Source organism: Camelus ferus, chromosome 1 (assembly GCF_009834535.1).
Source record: "Camelus ferus isolate YT-003-E chromosome 1, BCGSAC_Cfer_1.0, whole genome shotgun sequence".
Taxonomy (NCBI): Eukaryota; Metazoa; Chordata; class Mammalia; order Artiodactyla; family Camelidae; genus Camelus; species Camelus ferus.
The window spans coordinates 10296883-10322118 of NC_045696.1; the positions used below are offsets into that span (position 1 = coordinate 10296883).

General features: G+C 40.2%; 1 protein-coding gene across 1 annotated transcript; it reads left to right on the plus strand.

Moving 5' to 3' along the window:
• The first annotated feature begins 16365 nt into the window (after nt 1-16365).
• DNAJC28 (DnaJ heat shock protein family (Hsp40) member C28) lies at nt 16366-19900 on the plus strand. Its single transcript, XM_006187494.3, has 2 exons — nt 16366-16676; nt 18174-19900. The coding sequence occupies exon 2, from the start codon at nt 18200-18202 to the stop codon at nt 19361-19363; it is 1164 nt and encodes a 387-aa protein (XP_006187556.1). The 5' UTR covers nt 16366-16676; nt 18174-18199; the 3' UTR covers nt 19364-19900.
• The last annotated feature ends 5336 nt before the right edge of the window (nt 19901-25236 follow it).

Genomic DNA, 25236 nt, shown 5'->3' on the forward strand with positions numbered 1-25236 from the left:
GCAGGCACTCGTCTATAGCTGCTCCCACAACTGAAATGCACTCTGAATGCCTGTTATCTCTAGGTCATTTGTCCAGGCTTAATGTCCCAGGCAGGATTATCTGGTCAAGTTTAGGTCACTCACCCTGCTCTCATGGCCATGGGTCAAAGAGAACAGGAAAACAGCCTTTGGGCTGTCAGAGACAGTGAAACTGCCTGTCACACAATGGTGGATGCCCCAGACACAAGGGATTCCCATGCTCAGCAGCCCCCATTTGGCAAAGGTCCAGTGACAGATGCAGCTGTAAGTAGTTCAGGAAGATTAATAAAATTCCAGGGTTTTTTTTTTTTTAAGTTCATGTTATGTTGACAGTCCTACTAGCTTTTTCTCCCCAAGCTGCTTTTTACCAGTTACCTTTGTAATACATAAATTACACCTCTGCTATTGTTTTTTTTGGGTTTTGTTTGGTTAGTTGGTTGGGGTTTTTTTGTTTGTTTGTTTTGGGGGTTTTTTGTTTGGTTTGGTTTGGTAAAAATGGAAAATGTTGCCTTTAATGAGAAAGCTGGCAATCAGGGGACAGGCAGACTCGTCCCAAAATCAACTCTGAAGATTGTGTTCAGCCATCAAAGTTTTTAAAGAGAAAAGGGGAAGTAATCTCAGTTAATCATGGAGATAGGGGATCAGACTCACCGCCATCTCCCACTGCGCGCAGGTCTGTCGACTCCGTGCTACCTTCCTTTAGGTGCTACCCTGGTCACACAGTTTGCTCATGAGATTACTGAAGGGGAAGCTGGGGAAGAGAGCAGGTCATCTGCTAATTACTTAATTCTTCATGTCTATTTCTTTGATCTGCTAGTCTTAGAGAGACTTCTACAGAGGTGGAGGGTGGCTGTGGCTCACTCTGAGGACACAGACACTGATGACAGACATGCTGGGGAACACCTAGCTTCCTGAACACTCCCAGCGGCTGACATCCCAGATCACTCGTGCCAAGACCCACCACTGTTTAAAAGAGACAGTCTGATAGCCATTCTTTCACAAGCCATGTAAACCTTATATTAACCACAACATAAGGCCATTTTCCTTTAACAGAAGTCAATTTTTAATTAACAATTAAAAATTAACTCATAAGTAGAAATAATCCAAATGTCCATCAGCTAATGAATTGATAAAAAAGTGGACTATTCATACAATGAAATATTATTCTGCCATAAAAAGAAATGAAGTACTTACACACCCACACACCCTACAACATGGATGAACCTTGAAACATAAGTTAAAGAAGACAATCACATGACTGCATACTTATGATTCCATTTATATGAAATGTCCAGAATAGGCAAATCCTTAGAGACAGAGTAGATTAATAGCTGCCAGGATATTTGGAGATGATGACCAAAGGGTACAGTGTTTCTTTTTGGGTAATGACAATATTCTAAAATCTATTGTGTAATAGTTGCACCACCCCGTGAACACACCTAATCCAATGAATTGTACTCTTTAAATGGATGAAGTGTGACATATGAATTATAGTCAATAAAACTGTCCTCCCAAAAAGATAAAACTCCTTCTGTTACCATAAAAAGATTAATTCATAGTTCTTTAAAAACATCAGGATTACATTTAATCAGCCACAAAAAAGAATAATGCCATTTGCAGCAACATAGATGGAACTGGAGATCGTCATTTTAAGTGAAGTAAGCCAGAAAGAGAAAGAAAAATAACATATGATATCACTTGTATGTGGAATCTAAAAGAAAAAAAAAAGACACTCATGAACTCATCTACAAAACAGAAACAGACTCACAGACATAGTAAACAAATTTATGGTTACTAGGGGGAAAGGGAGTGGGAAGAGAAATTGGGAGTTGGAGATTTGCAAATATTACCTTCTATATATAAAATAGATAAACAACAAGTTTCTTCTGTATAGCACAGGAAACTATATTCAATCTCTTGTAGTAACCTATAATGAAAACGAATATATGTATGTACATGTATGATTGAAACATTATGCTGTATACCAGAAATTGACACATTGTAAACTGACTACACTTCAACTTAAAAAAGATTACATTTAGTCGTATGTTATAAAATACATCAAACTTACATTCAAAATACTTCACATTCGGAATGAAGTCACTTGAATACAGATAGACTTCCATGTTTTGTGACAGAAATCATGCTAAACACTATCTAAACAGAAATTCTAATCCGCAAATCTTCCATCTGTTAACCTGGTAATTCCCTGGGTAAGCTTATTAAAAATGCTAACTCCTAAGCCCCACCTGTGTTCTGAGCATTGCAATAAAGCACTGCATGAAGATTTCAATACTCCAAACTGATTTTATTTTTAAAAGAGGTTCATGAATTGAATTATTTGTGGAGATTGATAGTCAATTGCATTTTAAATTTTTCTGCACCACTAACCTCCAAAAATGTATAGGAAAAATAGTTTTATGTAGCAATATCACTCAATTCCTTGACTGTTTCTGTTATATGCAAGAACAAAATAAAACAGGTGTCATTTGATTTCTCCACATCCTCACCAATACTTGCTATTTTCGATCATTTTGATTACAGTCATTCCAGTGGTACAAAATGGTATCTCATTGTGGTTTGATTTACATTTCCCTAATGACTAATGATATTAGGCATCTTCCCATGTCTTATCAGCCATTTGTATGTCTTCTTTGGAGTAGTATCTATTCAAATTCTTTGCTCAATTTAAAATTGAGTTAAATGTCTTTTTATTGGTGAATTGTCAGAGTTCTTTATATATCCTAGATACTAGACCCTTATGAGATATGTGATTTGAAAAAATTTTCTCATATTACGTGGTTTCTCTTTTCAGTTTCTCAATGGTATCCTTTGAAGCCCAATTATTTTTCATTTCAATGAAGCCCAATGTGGGAGCCCATGATTGGGTTAACAAATTGTAACAGACCCCAGCCACTTGTCTCCTTAAAGAAGAGCAAATGTGCTTAGTAACTGCCTTGCTTGCACAGTTGAGGTTTTAGATAGCACTCTGCTCCTTGCAAAGCAACAACCCAGACCCTCGGCTATAAGCGCTGGGCGTGCCTGCTGTTAGATAGTATTCTATCCCCAAAGCAAGGAACTGGCTGGGCTAGTGGTCTGCTTTAACGTATCTATAAGAATGTATCTTGCTCCCCTCTTCCCATGACTTCCCTAAAGGTAAACTGTGGGCCCCCAAAGTAACGAGTCTTGGGCTGGAATGGTAAACAAGTTATAAAAAGCTGCAGACTCAGAGGTGAGGAGGCTGGTTAGCCAATGACGGGTAAGACCCCCAGAGGGGGGCAACCTAAGACAGGCACAGCCGCCTGAGTCCAAGAAAAATGTCAAGCAGCTTCTTCTCAGACGTTCAACCCTGATAAGCTGTAAGGCTCGCTGATGTCAACACAAACATGACTTACCAAAAGATAAAGGGTCTTTTGACCTTGAGCCAGACTTTACAATCTAGATCCCACCCTGTCTTTCCCTAAATTCCTGCATTCCATCACACAATTGTCAATGATTTCTCCTTTGATTGTACACAATAAATGTGAGGGCATTTGAGAGGTTTGTGGAGTTGGCTCCCGACTCCCTCTCGCTGTCTTGACTTTTCCATAGAGTCTTGAGTAATTCATTCCGTTTCGGTGGGACTTCTGCTGGCCAGAACCCACAACTGGTGACAAACCCACAGCCCAATTTTTCTATTTTTTCTTTTGTTATTTGTGCTTTTGGTATCCTATCTAAGAAAACATTGCCAAATCCAAGGTCACAATGATTTACACCTACGTTTCCTTCTAAGAGTTTTATAGTTTCAGCTCTCATATTTAGATCTTTGATCCGTCAAGAGTTCATTTTTGCATGGTGTGAGGTAAAGGTTCAGCTTCATTCATTTCCATATGCACATCCAGTTGTCCCAGCACCATTTACTGAAGTTTATTATTTCCCCCATTAATTGTCTTGCAATCCCTGTCAAAAATCAATTGACTATAAATGTATGAGTTTACTTCTCTGGATTCTCAATTATATTTCATTGATCTGTATGTCCATCATATGCCAGTACCACGAAGTCTTGATTACTCTAGCTTTGTAGTGAGTTTTGAAATCAGGAAGTGTGACTCCTCCAACTTTGTTTTTTTCAAGAATGTTTTGGTATTCTGTGTTCCTTGAATTGCCATATGAATTTAGAATCAGCTTGCCCATCTTTTTCAAAAAAGCCCACAGGGATTTTGAAAGGAATTTTATTTAATCTGTAGATTAATTTGGAGAGTATTTCCATCCTGACAATATTAAGTCTAATCAAAGAACATGGGATGTCTTTCCATTTATTTGGGTCTTCTTTAATTTCTTTCAACAATATATTATGACTTTTAGTCATAATTTAGTCATTTTACCTCCTCAGTAACATTTATTCTTAATTTTTTTTTCCTTTTGATGCTATGTTAAATGGAATTGTTAATTTCCTTTTCAGCTTGTTTAGTGCTGGTTTATAGAAATACAACTTATTTTTGCATTTTGTAACTTATATCCTGCAACTTTGCTGAGTTCATTTATTAATTCTAATAGTTTGTCAACTCTTTAGGATTTTCTATATATAAGATAAAATCATCTGTATATGTAGTTTTACTTCTTTCTCCCCTCCTTTTTTTCCCCAAATAAAAGATGTCTTTTATTTCTTTTTCTTTTCTAATTTACATAGCTAAATAAATACACAACACTACATAAAAGCGGTGAGAGCTGACATCCTTTTCTTGTTCCTGATCACATAGGAAAGCTTTCAGTCTTACCTATTAAGTGGATTGTAGTAAATACACTTTATAAGGTTGAGGAAGTTGCTTTCTAGTCCTTGTTTGCTGGGTGTTTTTACTATGAGAGTTGGATATTATCAAATGCTTTTTCTGCATCCATTGAGATGATCATGTGTTTTTCCCCCTTCATTCTTTCAATATGGTGTATTCCATTGACTGATTTTTCATATCCTACTGAACTATCCTTGCATTCCAAGGATAAATCTTTCTTGGTCATGGTGTATAATCTTTTAATATGCTGCTGGATTTGACTCGTTGGTAATCTGTTAAAATTTTTTCATCTATATTCATAAAGCATATTAGTCTGTAGTTTTCTCTTCTTGTAATATCTCTGTCTGGTTTTGGTGTCAGGATAATACTGACCTTACAGAATGAGAAACATTTAGGAAATGTTCTCTTCCATTTTTCTTTTCTCAGCACCCCTCAAATAGGCCTTCACCACCAGGGCAGAGAAAGTTTCACCACTTATCAAAGTAACTTAATTTATCAGCTTTCTGCAGTAGAAGGGTGGACAAACTGATCCTTCAGGAATTTGGATAGTAAACAGATTTCTCTCATTTCTCATTAGCAATTACAATACAGAGGTTTTAAGAGTGTGTGTTTGTGTGTACGTATGTGCCCATGTGCCTGTCAGACTGGCGAAGTTGAGATTACTAATGCATTATCAAGGGTGGGTGGAATAACGGGCATTCCAATATGCTGGTAGTACAGATTGGTTCATCCTCTCTCCAACATAATTTAACAAGACTTATTTATTCACAAAATGCAGTGGCCACCTTTCCATGTCTGTGCCTAGAGATCCACATCAGTATTTTCACAGGCTGTAGAGGATTGGAAGCTTCCTAATTTATGTTTCCAATCTCTCGTGGTTATTTAATACCCACCCCCTTTTTTTTGCTATTATAAATAGTGGTTCAACTGAAAATCTTGGATTCCCCTCCCCTAAAATTCTCAGAAGTAATCAAGATCCTAAAGTTTGTGTGAATGGTTCTTATGCTGAGCATGGCCTTTTAAATGGAGAATTTATTGATTAAGAACACTCTGCCATTGCTACTTTGTTTTAGGTATTTTTGTCATGTTAATGCTTTGGAGGAAAAAAAAAATCTTATTTTTCTTACTGGCAGAATTTTACTCTGGTCCTTAGAGAAGAGAAATGTTCGTAGTTTGAATCCTTTGAGAAACCACTCAGCACTGGAAATGAGACAGACACTACCATCTCACCTCTCACCTTTGCAAAACCCAACTGAGAAAAATAAATGGTCCTTGAAAGGCTGGGTAGATGGTACACTTCAGCGCTTCTCTTTTCTACATAAAGTGTTGAAACTTGAAGTGCATTTCAGAGGCAAAGTAGGGAGAAGGAAGGGGGTGAGAGGTGTAAGGCAGGAGAATGGGATGTCTATAAGGAACTTGTAGGAAGTTTTGCTTGGTGGCTTCGAATAGAACCCTCTCCTCTGTGTCCTGTAAATAATCTTCAGTGAAATGTCCATTTTCCACTGACATCTTATAAAATGAAGTGGGGAGGGTATAGCTCAGCGGTGGAGCCCACGCTTAGCATACCCGAGGTCCTGGGTTCAATCCCTAGTACCTCCATTAAACAAATAAATAAACCCAATTACTGCCCCAACAACAAAAAAAATTTTTTTTAAAGAAGAAGATAAGTGTTCAGGCATGCCCCAGAGCTATAGGAGACAGGAATAAAGGCTCCCAGGAGCTATGCTGAGAAATGAATCATACTGCTTAGCACTTTTGGTTGATGATTCAGATACAAAGAATGTTTAAAATCTAATCAATGATTTAACAAAGGTCTCTGTACTACTAACTAAATTTTGAAACAATTTCTCCCAGAATTGAGACTGTTGATTTAGAAAGCTACGTGCCAAGCCAATATGCAACTACTCTAGCACCTTCTTTTCCTTCTGCAGCATTTAATCATGTTCGTCCTCTGGATGGGAAGGGTTATAAGGAAAAATCTTGCAGTAGTCTCTGCCACTAACTGTATGGCCTCGGGCATGTCATTTTTCTCTCAGATGAGTAAGACTAGATGATTTCCAAGGTCCCTTCTAGTTCCAACATTCTACTATTCCTTGATTAGCAGATTTGGCAGATAATGAATCTAGGGAGAATTAAGGGAAAAGGAGGAATGAGAGAAAGAATGGTCCGCAGTGGAGTCCCTGATCCTCAGCATTACTGACATTTCAGGACAGATAATTCTTTGTTGTTCAGGCTGTCCTGTGCATTGCAGGATGTTGAGCAGCATCCTTGGTCTCTACCCACTAGATGCCAAAAAAATCCTCACTTGTGGCAATCAAAAACGTCTCCGGACAAAGGTCCCCTGGGAGACAAAAATCTTTCCTCTGTCCAGTTGAAAGCCAATGGGTACAGTCAGCCAAAGAACGATGCAAGGGTCCAGACAGTTTGCCTCAGGTGTGGTCAGTGGTCCTCTGCACCAGCATCACCTGGAAACGCATTAAACATACAGATTCTAGCTCCACCCCAGCACCACAGAATTAGACTCTCTAGAGGGAGTATGTGGAATCTGAATTATTAAGAAGCTCCTCATATTACCCTATAGGGTAAGAATTCCACTCCAGGCCCTCCTAGCTCAAATCTGAACAGAATGAGTCATCAAATACTATTCTGGTTGAATTCAGATCAGTTCAAAAGAAGGAAAGGGACTCCAAGTTCCTGATTCTGATTATTGAAACACTGAATTCAAAACAAACATTGACGTAGTGCTCACCACATGCTTTACATTAGCTCAATGAATCCTTATAGCAACTTTATCAGGTGGATACCATCATCACCCCCTTTTTATAAATGAGGAAACTGAGGCACAGAGTTAAGTCACTTAGCCAAGAACATCCACTGAGTGCTAGGCATATCCAAGATCCAAACTCAGGCAGTATGGATCTAGAGCATGTGCACTTAACCACTACACTCTGCTTCCCTTGAATGTGTTTGTCAGGACAGGACTTCCAGAATGACAAAGCACTGATCTAACCAGGGAAAGAGACAGCCAAGAAGAGCCCTCCTGGGATCTAGTCAGCTCTGGGTTTGGGAAGGTCATGTGTATACGATAGGTTGCACCTATTCAGGAGCAATCAGGGCAGGGCTTAAAAGTGTCCCCAAGCCACACACAGAACCACCCACACAAGTCTCACTGGCACAAGGGGCTTAAACACAATCTCTGACGAACACTGGTTCACCAGTAATCCACTCTGACCCCGAAGCAACTTCTAGTTGCTAAAAACATCAAGCCTAAAAATACTGTACTCATCCCCAGCAGAAAACTGTGTGTGTGCTGAAGGCTGTACCCTCTGAGGAATGATCAGACAGGGAACCTCCAAGTAACTAGTCTCTAGCTGAATATGAGGCAAAAACATAAATTCCTTGAACTGTGCCACGCACACACATCCAGTGGCAAAGGGGAAAATCTAAGTGGCTAAGAGGGTTGATGCGCATCCCTTGCTCAGTAAGTGCCTTATTCCTACCCAGGGCAACCCTAAACAGCCATTGTTAAAAGATAAGAACAAGAGGGGAAAATCTGAGCAGGGACATCAGAGGCTACACATTGTAGGGAAATAGACTTTGCAGAATTAGTTCAGCAAAGTCGCTAAGAAATAGACAACAAAGCCAGCAACAACCACCACCTTCAGAGTGGGGGAATCAGTATCCAAGGCAGCTACAATGTATTATCTAAAATGCCCACCTTCAACAAAAAATTACAAGACATGCGAAAAACAGGAAGTGTGACTCATACACAGGAAAAAAAGTAGGTAATAGAAAATGTCTTTGACAGGGGCCTAGATGGTGAAGACTTCGCAAAGACTTCATAGCAGCCATTAAAACTATGTACAGAGAATGAAAGGAAAGTATGCTTAAAGAATTAAAAGAAGGTATGATGAAAATGTCTCATCAAATATAGAATATCAATAAAGGGATACAAATTATTTTTAAAAATTCAAACAGAAATTCTGAAGTGATAAATATAACATTTGAAATGAAAACGTCACTAAAGGGACTCAGTAGTAGTAGGCTTGAGCTGGCATAAAAAAGAATCAGTGAACTCGAACATAGATAAAATAGAGGTCATGCAACCTGAGAAAAAAGAATGAAGAGAAAAGAACAGAGCCTCAGAGAAATTTGGGACACCATTAAGTACACCTCACATGCATAATGCGGGCATTGAAAGGAGAGGAAGAGACAAGAAAAATATTTGAAGAAATAATGGCTATGAACATTACAAATTTTATAAAAAACATTAATTTACACATCTAAGAAACTCCATAAACTCAAAAAAAGATACATATCCAGACACATCAGAGCCAGAATGTTTAAAGCCAAAGACAATGAAGGCACCAGAGCAACTCAGATCACATAGGACCTTAACTGTTGAACAAACCCAATGCATAGGAGACAACATAATGGATCTTAACTTTAGATAAAAATTCTTTACCTATAAATGAAGCCCAGGTTTCCCAAGGATTGTCAAAGGCTCTCTACCCTGTAGTTGGAATCTCAAAAAAAAAAAAAAAAAAAGAAAGAAAGAAAAGAAAAAGAAAATGGTAACTCTGTGAGGTGATGTTGTTAATTAGCTTGTGATTATTATTTTGCAATTGTACACGTTTTGCACAATTTTTTACAATTTTTTACACTATTTTTTAATTGTAATTTGCACACAAATTATCAAGTTGTACACTTTAAATGTATACAATTTTTATTTGTCAATTATACCTCAATAAAGCTGAAAACAAGTTGTGAAGGCTGAGAAAAGCATAGAATAGTTGTGCTGTAAAGCTGTGATTTTGATAAACATGCAGGGTAAATGTAATATGGGTTGGAAACAATTCAAATCTTGATTCTCAGGATCTGCATGTTTCCCCCACTGATGGCCTGGGAGATATGTGCATTATTCATAGTTTCAAGGAACAGAAAGTGTTAGAGCTCAGCACCAGTCAAATGCAGATAACTCAAGCTCAAAGCACAATAAATCATCATGCTAAATCAATACCAAAAATGAAGAGGAGGCATCCTGGGTTGGGGAGGGCCGTTTACTGTCAGCAAATTTCCACAGATCCTGTGTGCGGCCCCTACTGACTACTTTAGGATGGGTCGATAACTGGTTAACTCACCTGGGAAGAGGGAAATGGGAAAAATATCCAAATGAGTGTGGCTCTCCTCTTTTCCAGGGTACCTTTCCCCAACCCCTCTGGACTCTGAGTCTTGTTTAACTAATTAAGCGAATCTACCACCTTCTTTCTTTTCAAGCCAACCCTGTGTACAGTGCTAACTAAAAATTGGCACTTGCCATCTGCCTCTACAGGGATTGGATCACACTGGCACTGGCCATCCAACTCTGCTTGGATTAAATCAGGAACCACTGCAACCACTGACCTTCAACATACCCTGAAAGGAGTTCAGGATGGAGATCAGGAATGAGGCGCTCTGTGCTCTGGGAGAACTGGGTGAACAGGCCATCAGATAGTTAGATGTTTTCAGGAGAAGATTTTATGACCCCAGTTCTTGTGTCTCCTCATATCTAGAAAAGCACTAGAATCATTAATGGTGACGTCTGCTCCTCGTGACTAGCAGCAGCCTCTGCCTGAACGTGTGCTTGGCTGCATGTCCCCCCTCACTGAAATCATATATAATACTGAGCTTTCCCCCTGCCTCCTTGGAACAGTTTCTCAGAGCTTTCTGGGATGCTGTCTCCCAGGCTATAGTCCTCATTTTGCCCCAGAATAAAACTTAACCCACAACTCTCATGTTGTGTGATTTTATTTCAGTTGACAACAGCAAACTCTTCCTTGATCAAATAGAGTAAAAAATGATTTGATACCCCTGAAACTAACATAATACCGTACATCATAAAACAAATAAACAAAAAAAAAGAATTGAGATGGCAGAGAGACAAATGCATTTTCACGGTGTTTCTGGGAATTGTAGCTTCAGAAGACAGTATTTGCAAACATCGTTGAACAATATGTGACTCTGGGATGCAGACGGAGCCATAAATCAGTGTTCAGGGGAGTGTCATTTTGGTTTCTATGGCACCAGAACTTATTGGCAATAAATCAACTTCTTTGCCATTATCACAGAACAAGTAAATGAAAGGGGAAAAAATGAAACAGATGGATTAAAACAGAAACAAGAGTCCTCACTTGCTTTAGTCAAAGGGTGGAACTGGGACAGGAAGGAAGGGGGAGGGCACAGCCATTCAAGGAATGACACAGCAAATAACACCAAAATGGTGGAAGATTAAGCTCCCAGGAAGCCTTAAGGCTCAAGATGGCAAGAAATTTGACTTCTAGACCTTGAACTTCTTTATACACTCATTGCAATGTATTAGCATGCTAAATGGCACTCCCACAGGTCCATGACAGTTCCAAGGCTGACCAAAAAAGGTCGAAAAGTGGGCGGTGGCCCAATTCCTGGGAGTCCCAGCCCCTTCCCCAAAAAGTAGTTGGAATAATCCTCCCACTTGTTAGCATATGAAGCTACCCAGCCTATAAACACTAACAACCCCACACCTCGTGGCCTCTCCCCCTTCTGAGTGAGATGGATCTCACTGTCTATGGTGTGTATCTATTGAGCACTCAACCCCCTCACTTCATGGCCTTTCTTGCCTTCTGAAACAGCCTACACTCTGTCTATGGAGTATGTATCTCTCTAAATAAATCTACCTTTACTGTAACAACTGTGGCTTGCTCTTGAATTCTTTCCTGTGCAAACCAAGGACCCACATTTGTCGGGGCACGTCCCAGACTCAAACAAGACCTGGGATACAGCCCTCCTCTCGCCCCACATTTTCCTGTATCAGAACTACATTTGAGAGTACAAAAAGAGAAGAGGTTACTTTTGCCATGCTTCTTGCAGTAGCTCAGAAAATATTTAATATAACTGTAAAGTAAGAAAATTTATTTTTTAGTAACTTTTTAAAACTATCACATCTATTTTCCACCCACTCAGAAACACAATTAATGGCTAAGTTTTGGTATGCTAACTAAATTCCTGCCAACTCTCTACTCTCCCTTGTTTATGGGGAAACTTTCAAAATGCTCAACTCTATTGTGAGAGCACAAAATTATGAAAAAGATGTTCTAAACTAGGAAATGTCACACATCTAATCCAATGTACTTTAATTTAAAATTGGTCCTTATGCATAAGACTGTAACACACCCCAGCTAACAAACTTGAGGTAATAATTAGACTTTGTGGAAAATAACTGCAGTTCAGATATGTTGATTCTAACCATGACATGAGTTTAAATGGTTAATAATGCTATGTAGAAGGTAAACAGGCTTTAAAAATTCTATGGAGTTTAAATAAGCAAGATAGCATGATGACATTAAAAAATGCTAATCAACCTACATGTTTGGTTCTGACTCTAAATTTGATCCTTTGGTCACATCTTATACTCACAAGGACTGTTGACTGTGCACTATGCAGTCACCTTTTAAAAGGAAAAGAACTATATTTTCAAATGGTGAACTCTTTCTGCTCGTAACTAAACTGAACAAGAATGCTTTGGTTTATCACTCATTTGACCTGCTAACTTAAAAGCCTATGAGTTGTCTGAAAGACATCATTAGGACAGTTGTTGAAACTGGAATGCAAAACAGTACATTAAATAATACTGTAACTATGTTAAATCTGCTGAATTTGCTAACAGTGTGCTATGGTGACGTAAAGGAAAACCCTTGTTTTGAGGAAACAAATACTTAAGTACTTTGGGGTAAAGGACATAATACATGCAATTATTATTATTTTTTAAATTTTTAAAAATCATACCAAACATTCATATGTTTATTTCTTTCTCTATTAAGTTGCCAAGTGCGACGTTCCCACAAAAGGAAAATCAGCCCCAGTGGCAGAGCAATCAGTACAACTTCTAGGGTAAGTCGTAGAGAAACAATGAAACCTTTCAATTTTCCATCAAACAAAGCAGGGAAAATTTAAACCTGTAATTTAAATTTAATCTCAACACATTAAAAAAAAAAAAGCCAAAGCTTTTCCAAGCAGTTTAAAGTATAAGCTACTGTTTTAACCCAAACATTTAAAAAGAAAAAAAAAATTCAAAGGCACAATTGAATAGCACCAAGTAACATTCCATATAGTACTTAGAATCACGAGCAGTTCTGGGCGATGTGAAGTCGAAGTAAAAGGACTCCAGGATTTAGAAACATCAATTTCCTGTAAGAACCAGTGGAGTACTGTGGCTATGTTGTGTTTCTGGGACACAAACTAACACAAACTACAAAATAAAGGTTCCACCACACACAGAAAGCAAGGCTAATTGATGTCTGACTCCGCATACATGTATCTGGCTCAATTATAAGTTGGAAGTTTGACTTTAAAACCTTTGATCAAAGGAATCATGCAACAGCCAAATAAGTGCAGTGAAAAAGAACAGTTTACCTTCTAATTTGAAAGTACATAAACAGTGTTAAGTCAGAGTTTCCATAAGAGGCTTAAAAATAAAACATTTGATTTATTGCATATAAGTCCTAACAGGTAAAACATATTTACTGTGATGTTAAATTACTTTAAAAACAACACTGAGTAGCTCTAGCCAACAGGCAACTTTGCTTAACTTCTCTCTCTTCAAACCACTGTGGACACGTCCACCTAGGGTCAGGCTGGTAACTCTTCACATGGTGACACCAAACTGCAGCATTTCTAAGGCATTTCACAAACAAGCTAATCTACAAACCATCTTTACAAGGCATGTCTGAGCTTTACTTGGCATTTAAAGAGACATACTTGGGCTACTAACCTGCTGAGGGTTCTAAGCCGAAGGACACTATAATTTATCACTGTTTATTTTCCAACCTTGGCAGTCAGGTAGGACAACCTGCCTCCCTACAAGCTACTTTTAAACGACTGCTCCATACAGACCCAACTACACCTACTCATTCCACAACCAGCATGTCTTGGACCCACACACATGCCAAATCACCTCCCAGTCTCTCACCCTCCTTGTCAAAGAAGAAAGAGCCACAAAACCTGCTCCCATCCTCTGAACAGGAAACACACAATAAAGTTTACCTTTCATAGATCAAGACCAAAGCAGTCTTTGTTTGGGTGTGTGAACACACGTGGGCCCACGAAAACGCACCTACTCACCTAAGCTCGCTTCGCTGCACCTTTAAAGTAAGATACAAAGATCAACATACATATGTATTTTTTCCTCAGTCTGTAGAAAGGGGAAACACATCCTTTTCTGTGTGCAGGGTTGCCCAAAGGACCCACATCCTGATGACAGTTCTATATGCAAGCCAACACAACACAGCTGGCCTCCAGTGATCGTAACTCCGAGGGACAAGTTTAAGGCCTGGTTCTGAGACAGTTTCCTGTCCAGGCCTCTCTAATACTCTGCGTTTTTCAAGTTCCAAGAAGACTTCTCTGCACTGCCTAGCAGAGCATTTAAATGAACCCTTTCTGCCGAGCAGCGCGGCCGCACAGTGGCCACAAACGCCAGTCACGAGAATGATGATGATGTCTCTTGCGTGGTGAGATTGGAGGATACAGCTTACAACACGCTAAGGTAGGTGGCCTGGAGCGTCAGGAATCAGTTCCTCATCACTGTTATCAACAAGCCGGAGTAGGGTGGGGTCGGGTGGGGGACAGCAGGGGAAGACCGTGGCATACGAATTCTTGGCACGGGGTACCATAGCTCCGGAAGGGCAGCAGACCCAGGTGCTTGGCCTTATTCTTCCTCCTCCAACCAGGTCTTGCTTAGTGGCCCTCTTTGTATCCCCCTGGCCCCGACCCATTCCGTGCCTGCCCCCGGGAGGCTCCCACCCTCGCCCAGGGGCAGGTGCAGGAAGCCACGCTGCGTACCCGGTTCTCCGGCTCCGCAGGCAACTTGGTCTGGAACTGGCAGCGGGTGCCACTGCTGTAGTCTCGCTGAATGAAGACCTTCCCGGACACCGGCGCTTGCTGCCGCCTCTTGGCAAGGACAAGACGGGCCACGCCACCTCCTCTGCCCTCCAGCTGCTGTCGCACCGCACTACATGCAAAGATTCAGAAGAAAATCATTTGAATGATGTCAGAAGAATGAGAGAGAGAAAACTGGTAAAGCAAATGTGGCAACTCTTGGTAGTTGAACCAATACCAGGAACTGCGTACCTCCACACTCCGTATATATGAGAAAAATCCAAGTTCATTAGCTAGTTTACACTTTGCAGCTGAAAGTGTGCTTTATTGATAACTCAGCTGATTCCAATTCACCTTCTACGTGTACAGAATCACACTATAAAACTGACATTCTAAAAAGAGAAATGTTACTTGCAGTTTCAGTAACTTACAAAGTCTAGTCACTTAACCAAATCATTTAACTATTGGGGCTAAAGTATAGTTACTTATAAGATGCAAACATCAAAATGCCATTTGTGATGAGTGCTTTGGAAAATACAAAGTGCTATATAAGTAGTTTTTTAAACTGTATTTTTTCCCCTTTTATAGCTATGTTTAAAATGTTGGCAAGAGTTAAAACTTATAGAAACACATCTTTCATACAGTTCTTTTTTGCTCATTGTTTGCTTTTAAGGAAATCTCACTGAATCAGATTTTAAACCATTTTCTGTGCACCTACGCAGAAGGTAACAGATTATTGTCTATGACTCAGAGGTCTTTCTAGGCTAGTACCTATTTCTGGCTCCTTTTAGGAGACATAGTCATAATAAAAAAATTATTGCGAGGCACGGTGCAAAGTGGTTTACATACATTGTATAAGTCTCACAAAAACTCAGTGATTTTAATGCCATTATTATTTCATCATAAGTAAAATGGAGAAAACAATAGCACTTTCTCACAGGGCTGCTGTAAGCATTAAGAGACTATATAGAGAGCATTTATTTAGCACAGTTTCTGGCAAAAAGTGCTAAATACACACTTACCATTTGCTGGTACCCTCATTTATATAATATAACAGAAAAAAGCAAGCGTAAGAAACAGGATTTTCAACTCAGGTCTGACTCCTCAAGTTTCTGCCACCTTCTTTTTTGTTTTTAATTATCCCCCCGTACAGGAGGGGGAAATAGCAAATTCCCAAGACAGTGGCTTAACTTAAAGTCAGTAAACACATAATTTGATTTTGTCCTCGACCGTCCTCACTCCTCACCAACGCCTGACTAAGCGAGCTGCTCACTAAGTACTTGAACTAATGAAAGAGTAGGCTTCTAGCCTGGGTTACCTAGATCTTTCTGGATTAAGTGGAACTTTCATGTTTCTGAGCTGGTGTCCATGGCTGCAGCCCCTAAGAGGTTGTTCAAGTAACGTTTGGGGAAACGGACTCGCCTTCCCCTCCCCTCGGCATCGCCCTCGGAAGCCTTAGGGCTTCAAAGGTCCCAACCTACACTCCCCAAGGTCTACAATAAGCTCTACCCGTCACTGCTCCGGCCATGACAACATTTTCTTCCACTCGGCTGGTCCCGCCTCCCTCCCGGAAGGCGCACGCGCGCCGCGGGGCCCTGCGCGCGCAGCCCTTCCCGGCGAACTACATCGCCCAGAATCCCAATCGACCGAACCATCTCGGGCTCGAGGTGGGGGAGGAGGCGGAGGCGGAGCAGATTGCCCGGGGCGGGGCGTAGCCTCCCGAAATGTCCTGCTTGTGTCTTCTTGGGAAGAGTTCGTTTTAAGCGAGATCCTGGGGTTCCTAGGTAAGGTAGGACATATGTCCCGATTAGGTATAATAGTGCCCTCCGCACCCCCCGAGAGATCACTCAGTGCCAAACGGCGGATGGTCTAGTCCAGCGGAGACACTGGTTACCGGCCTGGGCGGAATCACCACGGGAGTGAAGGGCAGACAGCGCACGCATGCGCAGAGGCTCAGCATGGGGGCGGGAGCCGCTGAGCCCCTTCCCAATGTACGAGAAGGTGAGTAGGGGGCGGGACAGGGCGTTCCTGGAGTTGGGACTGACCGCTCCCCTCAACGGCCGCAGTTAGCACAGTCACCACAATCCCAATCAACTCTGAAAGCTGTTGACCCCAATTGTCCAGAAAACTGTGGAGTCCCCAGGAGCTCAGTTTTAGCGTTTATAAATCAAAATCCTATTTTCAGTTAAACCACTTTAAGCATTTAATTGCCATTATCGATGTACAAGACTTTCTCCTCTACTATGCTGTGCGTTTTTAAAATAACAGCTACCATATTGGGAGGGATCACCTCTCATCTTGGCTTTACGGCATGCAGCAGACAGCTCCTTCGTAACAAGCTGTAGAGCTTACAGTCTTTTGGACACTTGATTCTATTCGATTTAGTGTCAGACTAGGTACATGCTTTGTCATGTTCTCTGATTGTCTCACGTAAGTCTTCTCATGACATGAGAAGAATCCCTGGGACGATAAGGACAGTGATACACTAACTAAAGAAACAGTGGTGCTGATGAAGTTTATAATCTGGCTGGGGCTACAGACAATTAAGGGAGAGGCTTATTGTGCCCTACCTAACCTTACCCATTTTGCTTACACCTTGCTATGTGACTTAGTTATGCTGCTTAACCTTCCGGACCTACATTTTCTCATAAAATGAGAAGACTGGATTAGATGATCTCTGAGAACTCGCCACCTCTAAAATTCTGTGGTTAATTAGTAAGGCGTAGAACCCAGATTATATCACAGTATGTGAATGCAAAACATCATTAACTTCCCTTTCTATGCTAACATAGGTGAAACATAGCTATTGCCGAGTTTTAGCAGTGTTAGTGGATAGAGGGACCCCCAAATTGGAAAGCCCACCAAGCGGGTGGCCAATTCCCTCAAATGTGTGGATCCTTGCCCGCCAACTGAGAAAGAATTCTCAGTAGATGCAGAGAGATAGAGTGAAGAAAGACCTGCTTTTATTGCTGAGAGAGAGAGAAGAAAAGAAAACACTCAAGTGGGGAGCCATCCGCCAGATAGCTGGTCCAGGCAGCTCCAGTCCCTGAGTGGGCTACAGGGTCTTTTATTGGAAGGCTTTGCCATTCTTATCTTCATTCCAGTGATGCCAGTCTTCTATTACTGTCTGTTTCCTCCTGTGGAGCTAAGCTCTAAAACAGAAGCTTTGGTGGGAAAAAAAGAACAAAGAGATACTGGGTTATGTCCTTGGAATTAATGCAGCAGCTGTGGGACATAAATCCTCCTGTTGCCAGACTGTGTCCTTGGAATTAAGGAGCCAGCTGTGGGATAAGAGCAATGTCCTGCCTTTCATCAGTCTGGCACTTTCTTCCCCTTGTTGGAAGCCAATCACGGTCAGTAAGACTATCTAATCCTCTCTCTCAGCAATATTAGAAAGAACTGCCCCTTACTGTATGTATAATTTTGTCCTTATTGCTGAAAATATGAGTTTCGCTGATAGTACGACATTCTTCACCCTATATTTGTTTCATTTTATAGATCATTGCTAGGAAGAACTCGGTATAATGATGAACACAATGTATGTGATGATGGCTCAGATCTTAAGATCTCATCTGATAAATGCTTCACTGATTCCTAATCAAATGAAAATGGGTTCATATCTTGGTGTCATTAGAATTAGAATGATGTCAACTCATAAATCCAAAAAGAAGATGAGAGAGTATTATAGGCTGCTGAATCTGGATGAAGGATGCTCTGCAGATGATGTCAGGGAATCTTTTCGTAAGCTTGCCAAGCGATACCATCCAGATGGTGGCTCTAGTACTGCTGATTCTGCAACATTTATAAGGATTGAAGAAGCTTATAGGAAGGTGCTTTCCCACGTGATAGAACAAACAAATGCCAGAAAGAGTAAAGTTGAAGAAGCAGAAGAAGAAGAAGAAAAATTTAAATATAAAACACCCCAACACCGGCATTATTTAAGTTTTGAAGGTATTGGTTTTGGGACTCCAAGCCAACGAGAGAAGCAGTATAGGCAATTTAGAGCAGACCGTGCAACTGAGCAAGTGATGGAATACCAAAAGCAGAAGCTACAAAGCCAGTATTTCACTGACAGTATAACTGTTAAAGATGTAAGACACAGTAGAGAACAAAAGATAACTCAAGCAATAGAGCGTTTAGTGGAGGATCTCATTCAGGAATCAATGGCAAAAGGAGACTTTGACAATCTCAGTGGGAAAGGAAAACCTCTAAAAAAATTTTCTGGCTGTTCATATATTGATCCCATGACTCACAACCTAAATAGAATATTGATAGATAATGGATATCAACCAGAGTGGATCCTAATGCAAAAGGAAATAAAGGATACTATTGATCAACTCAGAGAGGCAATTTTAGTGTCGAGGAAAAAACTTGGGAATCCAATGACACCAACTGAACAGAAACAGTGGAACCAAGTTTGTGAGCAGTTTCAAGAAAACATCAGAAAACTAAACAAGCGAATTAATGATTTTAATTTAATTGTTCCTCTCCTGACCAGGCAAAAAGTTCATTTCGATGCTCATAAAGAAATTGCCAGAGCCCAGGAAATATATGAGACCCTTATGAAAACAAAAGAAGTCACAGATAAAAACCTGAATAACGTTGATCAGGGAGAAGGGGAGAAAACACCTGGAGTTAAGACAGGTTTTTTTAACTGGATAAATGTGTGGAAACTTATTAAAATATGACCATGTCAGTGTTCAAAGTACTGCCCCAAATCATTTTCCATAGTATTGACATTACATAGAGGCTGAGATTTATTTCTGTAACACAAGAGTTTGAGAACTGTGTGTCTCTGTACTTTTCACAAAACTAATCAGATCTCCAATTGATGAATGAGAAAGCTGTAAGAAACTGAGTTAGAAAAATGTTCAACCAGCTTTGCTCTGAGAATAAGGCAAGACAAGAGAATTACTTTTAAAGAAACAATTTAACCCATTTCAGAATTTAAATATCAGTCATCAGGTGAAAGGAGTTAGGTCAGGGACGCAGGCTGGAGATCGTAAAGGGTATTCCAAAGTCTTAGTGCAGTTTTTAGCTCTAATAACTTAAAAATAGTTTCTGTTTGCCATCTTCAAACAAGGTACTTCAACAACAACAACTAATGTATTATAAGAAGTCCCAAAGCATGGAATGTAGGCAAGTAAACCTCCAAATGATGTATGTTTGTTTCCAAGTTTGTTGAATTTGTACACCTGAGGTTATTAAAGCTCAAAACTTTTAAATCTTTTGGGACATTCTCTATATGGTTAGAAATATTAAGATCAGAAAATTAGCCTAATGGAGATACTGCATTCTTCTTCTTCTTCTTCTTCTTTTTTTTTTTTTTTTTTTTTTTTTTTTTTGATAAAGGGCTTCTCTGTGGGTACTGACTGAATAAGAAAAACATCAAATATCTGGGCTGTATTTTTAACTCCCTAACTTCTTGATCCATTGGCTGCATAAATCCATCAGCCAAGCCAGCTGATTTAGCCATTCTAGAAATAGACTCCAGTGTCCACTTTTAAAGAATTTGAGTGTATTTTCTGACTCTTTGACAGGTGAAAAAAAATCCTTGGGCTCAGTGGAAACAAGATTTCACTTTTGCCTTCATCCTAATCAGAGGTTGAAATGTTAGGTTTACATAAACCTACATGAAGCCTCTCTTTCTCCTGTATCAGACTCCCCAGAGGCTTTTTCAGCAACATGGAAATCTCAACTTATTTTCTTAGGAACCCTTTAATAAACAAAGACAAGATGTTGGGTTTGTTTTTTTTTAAGATGTTGGAATTTTGTGCTCTCTTGCACCTTTGGCAAATGACAAGAGATTGACATCCATTTACAGAAGTGGATGAGAGATTGTGTCCCATTCACTTTCAGAAAACCTGACTCTTTTCGGTCTGTGTAATTGCCTTATTCACAGAATTGGGCACCTAGAAGGATATGGAGAGTTGTCAAAATGAGCAGGTCTGTTTCCTTAATTTAATTCAGAGAGCTGTGTTTTGGATGTGGCTCAGAAGCATGGCCACTTTGATTTTGAAAGAACAAGTTATTTTGTACAGTGTATGATAGTTAAATAAAACTTCATCATCAAAAGAAACTTTTCAGGCATTTCTACCTAGATGATGGGACATTAATTGGTTTAATATGTGATTTTTTGATTATTGTATTGAATGAGTTATTAGCTTCTGCAATGAATATATTACTCTAAATAAAATTGTGAGCAGTGTAAAATAATAGCTTTTATAACAAGAGCTGTAGTTCCAAAACATTTTAGAAGGCTATCATTCTGTGAATCTTGTTAAACATTGGAATTAGATACATGATGCCTAATTACACTACAGCAACATATATAAAAGAAACCATTTTCAATATTACATAATGAGAAAGTAAAGTTACCAGAAAAGTCTAGTAACTCCTTAATCTCAGCACAGCATACTTTATGTTTGTAAATGTTGTCTATCTTAATAAATTTAATTAATAAAATTAACTTTAGTGATTATTCAATGGTCCATTGTATAAACAACTAATAATAATTTTTAAAAAGCATATTTTTGATTGGCCACCAACACAAATTCTTTTTATCTTTCTGATTTTAATTTTTTTCATTTTTTTATCTTCTTGATTGATGATGTCAAAACTGACTGAGACATGGGTTATAGTTAAAAAGGCAAGTTCGCTTATGTAAAACAGAGTCATTTATTTAACTTAACTCCCAAGCTAGAAAAAAAGGGATTTGGGCCAGTTCATTGGAGTTTATGGGATTGGAATCTGACACCTCTGTTTTGATGCCGCATTGACTTTTTCTGTTGGTTTTTTACCTTCTAACTTTGTCAGCTTTTCAGGTATAGTAGTAATTTATTGAGATATCTGAACTCATTCATAGGTACAATCAAACACTGCCTGGTTCCCAGCCTTTCATGGCTCTTTTCTTCAAACTGTAGGACCAGAACCCTGGCCCAACACCCTGAGGATAGAGCCTCAGATCACGTCTAGGAGCTCCGAACCATGTGAAGTGTGGGTCACCCTTGTTCTGTGTGCTCAAGGCTTGGTGTTGGTCAGTGCAATAGTTTTAAGTTCCTTAAAAGAACAACTGCATTACTATTCATTTGCTTCACTGTATACCTAGGATATAGCCCTGCTCTCGGGGGTACTCCTCCCAGAGATGGGAGTCCCCTTAACCTTGTCTCTATGGCTAGGATTATACTTCACTGCTACCAACTGCCTGGGTCACCATCCCTGGGCTTCAGCCACCTTCTGGGACATTTCTGATACCTCTCAGGCATGACTCGTGCTGATCTGCCTGTTCCTAGAATTACTGCCTTTCCTTCTCAACAAAGTACTGCTCATTCAGCATGCATTTACTGAAGTCCTACAAGGGGATCCACCATTCACAGCATCTGGACCCTCAGAAATCAGTAAAAGGACCCCTCAACCCCAAATGTAACCCTCAGATGCTTTGTTTGGTGTTCCTGCTGCCCTCACTGCCCCAGCTCCAGGAGGGGGACACTGCGCTTCCTCTCCTTCTCTGGCCTAAGGGCAGACTCACAAATATTGTCATGGTACCTCTTGCCTGGCTGAGGCCAGACTGGAACATCCAAATACAGCTTTCTTCAAGGCTCAGGGACGGCAGAAGGGAAGGGAGGACAGCCCCTAGGATGGGATAATCCAGCTGTGACCCTCTCTAGTTTGCCTCTGAGTCCAGTACCCAGCCTGCAGTGGAGTGAAGGAGCCCACCCTTCTCCCGCCTCTGGCAGAGCCTTCAAACACCCTAAGCATGCCTCCACTGCCCCAAATCTAGCCTAGGAAAGTAAGGGCTAGGGATTTTCTTTCTTGCCAAGACTGATTTCAAAGGTCTGGCTTCCTGTTCAAGGACCCACATCTTCCCCAGATGATTGATATATGCCACTGTCTCCCAGCCCCACTAATTGATAGACCCTACCTGAAGGTCTCAACAGGACACATACATCCGAATACACCCCAGGGAGCTTAATGTGGTTACAAGAGGAGACCTACTCACAGTTGTGTGTGTGTGTGTGTGTGTGTGTATTTGTTGGAGGGGTCTTTCCTGGTACACTGTGAGGAACTTCTAGTGAGGAGCATATGATCCAGCGGCAACTTGGCTTTGGCATTTATAGTTGGACCTCTATGCCTTCTGTGAGGGACCCTGATTCTGTGGCATCGTCCTCTCAACTTTTCCATTCAGTCGCAGTTTTCACCATAATTTGCCCATTGAGCCCCAAGAGTCTCAGTGAGCTTTGCTTAAATGATATAGTGGACAGTTCTACTTTTGGCTGCCCATCATCTTCCAAATTGTCCACCCATATTGATGATGGCATGTGTCGTTCATCTGGGGAAGATGTGGTTCCTAGCACAGGAAGTCAGACCTTTGAAGTTGGTCCTGGCAGAAGAGAAAATCCTAATTTTCTTAAATATGCTCAGAAATAGGTGCGTGATCTAGGCTCTGCCAACAAGGCTTGTCCTTGGGAGACATGGGTTCAGAATGAGGCATGGGAGAAAATTCATTGGCTCTTTTTGAAAGTTCCACTTGGCTGGTGCAAGGAGGCAGTAGCTGCCAGGTGGAGCTCCTGGCACAGAAGTGGCATCAGTGTCGGTGGCAGTCAAGTTCCTGGCTTGTAGCGTGTGGTGGTGGCCACAGCCATTTTGGCGTTTTTCTCACCAGGCCAGTTCTTCAGTGTGGTTTTAGGCATGTTTCTGGAAACAACCTTGAACCACTTTCTCCATGCACTGCAAAGTTCCAAGTGTCCTAGAATGAATCCCTTTCCTGCTTAATCCATTTGGAGTGGGGACTGCAGTTTACAACTAAGAAATGTGACCGAAACAGATGAGATTATGGGAACCTCATGGCTTTGGGACAAACAGGGACTATATACTGGATTGTAGGGCATGGGGCATCAGATCTGCCACTTTGTAGATGTGTGATCTTCGGCAAAGTACCAAACCTCACTGACATCTAGGTTTCTCAGATCAATTATTGTGAAGATTCAATAAGCTATCACATGTAAAGAATCCAGCATGGTTGCTGACACATGAAGAGCACTCCATCCTAAGTATTAAATTATGTCCTCTGTTGTACTAATACAACAAGAAGAACAGAAGTTCTTATTATTGTTTAAGACTTGTTGAAGAAAAAATGTTCCATAGTTCTTCTCTGGGGGCAGTATTGATTTCGAAGCTAATCTTGCCAGTTTCAGTCAATTTCCTGAGTTGACTGGAACTGTTCTCTGTCACGCTTTCAGCTAGCTGCAGGCTTTAAATGAAAATACAGAAGGCAGTCACAAAAGACCACATATTGTGTGATTCCATTTATACGAAAAGTCTAGAATAGGCCAATCTATAGAGACAGAAAGTAAATCAGTGGTTGCCTAGGGCTGGAGAGTTTGGGAGGAAATGGGGAGTGACTGCTAATGGTTATGGGTTTTCTTTTGAGGGTGAGAAAAATGTTCTTAAATTGATTGTGGTATGTGGGGAGGGTATAGCTCAGTGGTAGAGGGCCTGATTAGCATGCACAAGGTCCTGGGTTCAGTCCCTGGTACCTCCATTAAAAATAAGTAAATAAACAAATAAACAAACAAACAAACAAACCTAATTACCCCCCTAAAAATAAAATAAAATAAATAAAATTGATTGTGATAATGGTTGTACAACTCTGTGAACATACTCAGAATCATGAAATTGTGCCTTTTAAGTGAATGAATTTTATGACATGTGAAAGCTTTTATTAAAAAAAGAAAACAGTAAAGGATGATGTCGAGGGGTTCTGAGTTTGCTAGGTTGCTTGCTACTTTTCTATAGGCAAGACATGTCATCAGAAGCACAAGAAATAAGAGAACTATTTTAAATTGTGTTAAGCATAAAAATGACTGCCAATATTTTAAGAATTTCATTTTAGATGCTTTTACAGCTGCAGCAAAAGTTGATTATTACTTATCAATTTCTGCCAAGACCCCACAAAACTTTGTTAGTGTTCCCAGGCCTTTGCTATGGTGTCTTTTTTTTTTTTTAATGTATTGCATTTTTATTTATGTATGTATTTATTTTTTAGTGGGGAGGTAATTAGGTTTACTTATTTATTTATTTTTTAGAGGAAGTACTGGGGATTGAACCCAGGACTTTGTGTATGCTAAAGTACTCTACCACTTGAGCTATACCCACCCCTCTGCCCTGGTGTCTTTCTTACAACAAATAGCTACTCTTACTAAACTGAGTGGTGGCCTTCCATAAACAAGAATCCACAAAGTAGAGAAAAACTAGATAAAAGCAAATGCATGTTTTGTGAAAATAAGTGAGAGAGAATGGTGTTTAGTTACACAGATAAAACTTTTTATTCCTACAACTAATCAAGCAGTAGTTAGGATGTCAATTCCCACTGCTTCCCATTGTACATCATGTTGCCCACAGCCTGTGGGGAAGCAAAGAGCCCACCTGCCCTTTTTCTTCTCTCTAACACCAAGAAAAAGTGTCCTGAGAAGTCATGACTGGGTGGCCTTCTGGACATGAGCTGGCGAAGGCTGGAAGAGCATCTGTATGTGCCTCTGGGTCCCACCCTTATGAACTTGAG

Bases quoted from the DNA above. Each gene is read 5' to 3' on its own strand.
- DNAJC28 (XM_006187494.3), top strand. From the start codon at position 18,200: ATGATGAACACAATGTATGTGATGATGGCTCAGATCTTAAGATCTCAT.